At 49.8% G+C, this 6,350-nt stretch overlaps 1 protein-coding gene across 1 annotated transcript; it reads right to left on the bottom strand.

Annotated features, from left to right (window-relative positions):
* Window positions 1-1,600: 1,600 nt before the first annotated feature.
* OAF (out at first homolog) lies at window positions 1,601-4,931 on the bottom strand. Its single transcript, XM_035893937.1, has 4 exons — window positions 4,854-4,931; window positions 3,320-3,454; window positions 2,396-2,576; window positions 1,601-1,875 (listed from the first exon to the last, which is right to left on the bottom strand). The coding sequence occupies exons 1-4, from the start codon at window positions 4,929-4,931 to the stop codon at window positions 1,601-1,603; spliced, it is 669 nt and encodes a 222-aa protein (XP_035749830.1).
* Between the last annotated feature and the right edge of the window lie 1,419 nt (window positions 4,932-6,350).

Genomic DNA, 6,350 nt, shown 5'->3' with positions numbered 1-6,350 from the left:
GCCTGCCTAACCCCAGGACCTGCTTCTACTGCTGGTCTTTTACTTCATCAGAGCTTGGGCTTGAAGCTTCCACAGTTGCTTGAGGTGAGCCAAAGCTGCCTCCCCACTGAGGGGCTGGGGGGACGGTCTGCTTGGGATGCAGGACCACACTGGTAAGCAGGATGCTTCCTTCCCACCCATGGGTCAAGTTTGAGACTTACTCTTAATGAAGAGCCCAAACAACTGGATCACACACAGGTTACGATGCAGAGAGAATCTTTTAAGCCAGGGATGCTTTAAAAAAAATCAGTTTATTTTACCTTACAAATGATAAATAATTTGTTTTTTTTTAAAAAAAGAAATAATTTCAAATGTTTTACTTCACCTTGCAATATTAAAATACCTTTCCCTTAAGTGATCAATACAAAAATAATTGTGACCAAATTATTTTTCTTTTTGTCAAAAATTCCTGTATTTTAGGCAAAAAGGCACATTGTGAAGGCTTTTCACCAGGAGGTACAGGGGTTCACAATGATCCCGACGGCCTCTCTCCCCTCCCTCCTTGTTCTAATTTCAGTGGAAGAGGACACAGGAGCCAGGCAGCACTCCTGCAGTGCTTTTCATCTAATGCCCTCCAGGTATATACCAGGGCCAAGGTCAGCTTCAGTGTCATCCCTGTTATACATGTAGGGGAAACCAAGGCACAGCAAAGCAGTACAATTATCTAAGAGCTTCTTGTGAATAGCTGGCAGAGTAGGACATAAAACTGGATGTAGACATAGAAAGTTGTCTTCTTCAAAACAACAGTGAGAACCCACCTGGGATCATCCTCCCCCTTGCAACCACAATGTTATGACGGCAGTCACAAGTCTCTAGATATTTCTTTCTTAGTGGGAGAATCACAGGACCAACACAAAAAGTTGGGCCTTCACTAGTCTAAACAGGGATTAATTAGAGCCCTAATTACCAGCCCTTTAGGGACAAAAGTCATTGCTGGGATATATCCCCCCCATTGTATCTTCTAGGCACAGGAAGGATGTAACACTGACAGCTAGAAAAGGCAGGCTCTTGCTTTGGGTAGGCTTCGTACCTTCCTTGTTCAGGGTATGTGGTCCCAAAAATCAGCTGTTTTCCCACTGGGAAATGCTGTTGTGTCACCAGTAGGTGGTGAAGTCAGCAAAGGGGCTTCTTCGGTGGCAGAGTCGTTTGACAACCTAGGTCATCAAGACCATTTCTCTCCCTGCCTTGCCCACTCATCAGGAAGTTGGAGGCCAATAACTGATCAGAGCTGCTCCCTTTCACATCTGCACACCCCTCCTGATGCTTCACCCCAGAAACCTGCATCTCCTGCTTCTTCCTGGCAGTCGGATCTCCTGGCAGTCGGCAGGAGAGCATCAACATGCATTGAGCTGAGCCTGCTTATCACAGTATGAGGCAGGGTCAGTGGGGAGGGAGTCACAGGGGGCCAGAAGGAAAGGCACACACAGAGCTCTCCTGGTACAAGGCACCACTGTGAACCGTATTCCTTCATTGGAGCAGCCAGCTCCAGGAGGCCCTTAGCATCATAAACGGTGGCAGGAGGCAGATGAGCTGCCCCTTGAAGAGGTCTGGCCTGGCTCTGCTAGGTCTCCTCGTCCCAGAGACATAGCTGCTTCTGTGGCACATAGTAATCAAAGGTGTAGCCCTTCTGGCAGCTGCGGATGCCACATTTGTAAGAAGAAACCTTGCCGCCAGCATCGCGACTCTTGCAGTACTTCAGCATGCACGGGTACCACTCGATGCTCAGCGAGTAGCTGCAAATGCAGGGTTTCCAGCGGTCTGCACACAGCTTGCAACGCTGCAGGTCAGGGAGATCAGACGTTTGTGGCAGGACCTCGAACATGGAGCCATCCACCCCTGCGGGAGAAAGCAGAGAGACATTGCTCAGGGCGCTGCCGAAAGGCAAGGCCAAAGGAGAGAGCCACCAAAGCAAGCGTTGTGCTCTCTTGCACAGTCTCTGGGACAGTTGAGGAGAATGAGGCAAGACAGAGTGCATTTCCAGGGGCTGTTTGGACACAAGTCTGAATAGGGACCATGGAAGAAGAAAGGGCCCTGAAGAAAGCAAGCCAAAAGATACCCAAAGTGTGTAAAGAGAATATTTATTTTGGATGATGGACCAGGTTAAAGGCTTCCTCAAAAATACCTGCCTAATTAGGTTCACTAGAAGAGCAGCACTAAAAGAAGTCAGATATACTAACAAATAGACCAGTGCAATGGGACATGCAAGCAAGCAACACGCATGCCTTATCCACCGTAAAGACAGTAAAAGAGAAGCCAAAATGATCTGTGCTGATCACCAGAAACGTGGCAGGAGAGATCACATCAGAGTGCCAACCTGCTGACAGGAGTGGTTCCACTGAAACTAAAGGAAACTCACCTTTCTCCAGCCAAAATTTGACATCTTCTTCTCGGGTGTAAATTGCCTCTTTGGCCTCCGCACAGACATTGTGGATGTGGGAGCTCAGCTGGGCCCCCTTGCTGAAGTTGACAGCTACATCCATGCTGAGATGCTCCAGGCCCCGCACCTCCTCAGCCTGCCGCACTGTCCTGGGATTTTTCTGTAGAGGATGAAATAATGAAAACTTGAATCCTGGCTGCAACAAATTATTCCTTATAGCACATCGTGATTTCCTGCCAGCATAAGATGTGCAAATGGATGTTCCTCCATAAATGCACCTGCATCCTATCTGGATGGAAGGCACTTCAACTTCTTGTTGATGCTGAAACTGATGATAGTTTATCACTGCTCTGATTTGCCTGTGATCGTTTATCAATGCTTTGTTGTGACAGACGGTCCCAAATCAGTACTAACTTCACTGGGCAACACAGGGCAGGGGTTTTCATGGTGATTGCTCCAGCCATCCACTCACCCTTCGATACAAACCAGGCCAAACTAAATCATAGAATCATAGAATGTTTTGGGTTGGAAGGGACCCCTAGAGGTCATCTAGTCCAACCCCCCTGCAGGAGCAGGGACACCGCTAACCAGATCAGGCTGCTCAGAGCCCCATCCAACCTGGCCTTGAATGTTTCCAGGGATGGGGCCTCCACTACCTCTCTGGGCAACCTGTTCCAGTGTTTCACCACCCTCATGCCTATTTCTAGTTTATTAGTAGAACAGGATCAATGCTGTTGATGAACCTAGTTTAATACCGAGTCCCTCAAGCAGGAGGGGTGGTCCAAGGTGGGTCTGATAGCTGGACAATTGGGCAGCTGCCTGGGAAGAGTATCCAGGCAGGACAGCTCTAAGAAACTCCGGATGGCCTGGAGGATGGAGCTGGCACTGCAGGGTGCCTCTTACCTGCCGCAGCTTTGCCATAGACTCACTGGGGATGATCTCGTTGCGGTGAAGCCGTGTGACGAAGCAGAGTGCTTGGAACTGGCTCTGGCCCCTCTCCAGCTCCCCTAGAATTAAGGCACGGAAGATCTTCACCTCCTGACAAAGAGACAAATAAACAGAGTGTCACAGATCGTCGGCATCAGTGGGGTGAACTGAGAAGTCAGGGTCGAAAAGAAAGGCGCCAGCCAAAAGAACAAAGTCGAAGGTCTCATACTTCTGCTACCTGAGTGCAGGGGTGCAGTTCCAGGTTCAATCCCACCCAAAGGCCTGCAGCATAATAACTGGTGTCTATAAAGAAGTACAGGTTTTCGCAATCCCACTGTGGCAAGGACAAATTGCTGCCAGGTCACATCCCACACCCACGGCTCCCTCAAACAACAGCTGGGGGTTTCTGTCCTTTACCAAGAAGGGAGGCAAGCCTCCAAGGACTCTCACTTTGTTTTATTAAACAAATACCACATAGCCATTATCTCCATGCATTACTCAGGGCAAGCAGTCCCAAGTTCCCTCTGCTGCATTCCCTCATTTGCTCCTGAGCAACTGGTATCCTGAAGAGCAAATCACTCATTTCTGAACCCAACAGCATGTGGAACAGAGCTGAAAGTCAAACTGTTAAAGCCAGAAAGAACCCACTATCATCAGCTGCAGCTGACCTTCTCTTCCACCCAGGTCATTAATTTTGGCATTTTATATAGAGAGCTTCTGACATGGACTGTAGTCCATCTCCAAAACCAGCTTGGAAACCAGTCACAGTTACCTTCATGTAGACTCTCAGAATACCTTGCTCAGTAGCAAAACCTCCCTACATCCTGTTCTGGCATAAATCAATACTGATTTTGACGCAGGTATCAATTAATCTGGCTTCTGGCTCCAGGGGCATTTGTACACGCTGTGGGAGGCCACCATCCCCTGCCTTGGTGTCAGACCATTCTGCTGCAAGGGCTAGGCAGATGGATCGAACAGTGCCTCCTTCTCAGTATGAGGAGCAATTACTGCCTTTTGGCACCCACCTGCAGCCATCGCTCTTAAAGTCCTCCACAGAAAACTGGACAGATATTGGTGGCTAGGGACCAGCAAGTAGAAGCTATGCCAAGCTGCTAAGATCATCCCTCTCCTCCTGGCCTCCTGAGCTATTCCCGAGATATGGCTCATAAGCTCAGCTTCCTCCAAACCTCTTTCTGCCCTGAGAAGAAGGGAACCTTTCTCTTTTCTACAAACTCTAAGCAGTGTCCACACTGAATTTTTCTGCAGACTAGCTCATCCAGCCCACCATTTATTCCCTACCTTCTCTTCCACGTCCAGAAGAGGGAAAGGTATGCAATTTGGTGCACATCTGCACAGCTGAAAGAACAGCTGCAATCTGGGATGTGTTTCCCTCCCCAGGATAGGAGAAAGGATTTTTCTGGGTGCATTTGTTGACTGAAAACTCACCACAAGAGCAGGACATGAAGGAGGTTTGGGAAGAAAGAGATACCAAAAGTGTGTGTGAAATTACTATGGAATCATTATTTTTTGTCAGCTTTAATGGGGAGAATTCCCACTGAGACATCGGCACCACTGGAACAACCCACATTCCCATCTGCGTTTAGTCCAGCTGTCCTCCAGCTGAGCTCTTCTGCTGGGAGCTCCCATTCTGTGCAAGGCCCAAGGACGAGTAGACTAAAACTCGTAGCTGACCCTGGCATACTCTTCAGCTGCGGATTTAATTTTAATTCACTTCGTACAATCAGCATTCAGTCTGGAAAAAGCAAATGGGCACAGCCACGTTTTGCACTCGGGCTGAAAACCTCTGCAGGCAGGAGATTAAAAACAGCGCAGTACTTCCCAGGTCGGAGGCAATTTTTGCAAAATGAGAACATGCTGAGCAATTGATTAAGCCTTCTGATCTGCCTATTTAAGAATTAGCCGTCAGACACCCAACTCTCTTTCCTTCTCATGGCTGCTACGTACGAGAGATTCACAGCTCTCACTGCTCCTCGCCAATGGCCCAGAGCTCCCGACCGATCCCACGCAGCTGCAGGTCCCTCGCTCCAGAGCCCAGCTGCCCTGCAGAGTCCAGGCAGAGATAGCTCCCTCCCCAGCGGGCTCAGGTCCCAAGGGGCCACTTCCAGAGTATAGAAAGGGTTCCTGGATTCAGTGCCCCTGTTCAGTGATGAATTCGGACACAGGTTTTAAGTATTTGCTTTAGGTGTTTCTGAGTTCCAAGCACAGAGGAGAGGAAGGACCGAATTTCTCTCCCCCCTCCTGCCCAAGGCAGAGACCAGGAGCAAGTTCGGAGTGCACAGGGTCACTAGTCACTCCTGTATTGCCCTCAAAGCACCTTACTGAGCCAGCTCCAAACTTGCTCCTGTCCCACCAGCAAGTGACCCAGGGCTGGCTGCTGCTTAGCTAATCTAAATATTTACCTGTCTATCTCTGTGTGCTTACTGATTTATAGGTTGACGAGTCCATGTAACCTCTGGTAAAGATCCCTGCAAAAATCATCATTGAAAGAGCTCACTGGTAGGGGAAAGAAGGAGGGAAAGAAACAGAAAAGTGGGGAAAGGTGGTCTTGCAGTAGGGGAGGTAGCTGCAGGAGGAAAGAACAAGGAGGAAGAAGACAGTAGAGATCAATGGGGTGGTGTCCCACTGCACAACCCATCCTTTCCTCCAGCCCCAGGCATGGCCGATCTCCTCCATGCCTCCCCCTCCTGCCCTCGGGCACGCACCCAGCCAGCCCTTTGCTCCCCACCTGCCCGCTGCAGCCCCTTCCAGCTGAATCAGAGCGGCTCTGCGCCTGGCTGCCTGGACGGTGCATTAAACAGCAAAGCCAGATCTTTATTGAGCGATCCACCAGCCCTGCTGATGCTGCTGCCTGCGAGAGCGACTGCCCCAAGCTGCCCCCCTCAATGCCTGCAACCCCCCCCTCCACTGGGCTGGGGTCCCCAGTGCTTCTGGCCCACATCCCTCTGCCAGCTCCGTCTTGCTCCACAGCATCTAAAGGAAGCAACTC

Source organism: Egretta garzetta, unplaced genomic scaffold (genome assembly GCF_000687185.1).
Source record: "Egretta garzetta isolate BGI_Z169 unplaced genomic scaffold, ASM68718v1 scaffold365, whole genome shotgun sequence".
Taxonomy (NCBI): Eukaryota; Metazoa; Chordata; class Aves; order Pelecaniformes; family Ardeidae; genus Egretta; species Egretta garzetta.
This window is presented reverse-complemented; position numbering and strand designations above follow the sequence as displayed.

Bases quoted from the DNA above. Each gene is read 5' to 3' on its own strand.
- OAF (XM_035893937.1), bottom strand. From the start codon at position 4,931: ATGTGGGTTGTTCCAGTGGTGCCGATGTCTCAGTGGGAATTCTCCCCA. The intron at 2,577-3,319 runs GTAAGAGGCACC...CATCCTCTACAG, and splicing joins CTATGGCAAAGCTGCGGCAG to AAAAATCCCAGGACAGTGCG. The intron at 1,876-2,395 runs GTGAGTTTCCTT...TTTCTCCCGCAG, and splicing joins CAAATTTTGGCTGGAGAAAG to GGGTGGATGGCTCCATGTTC.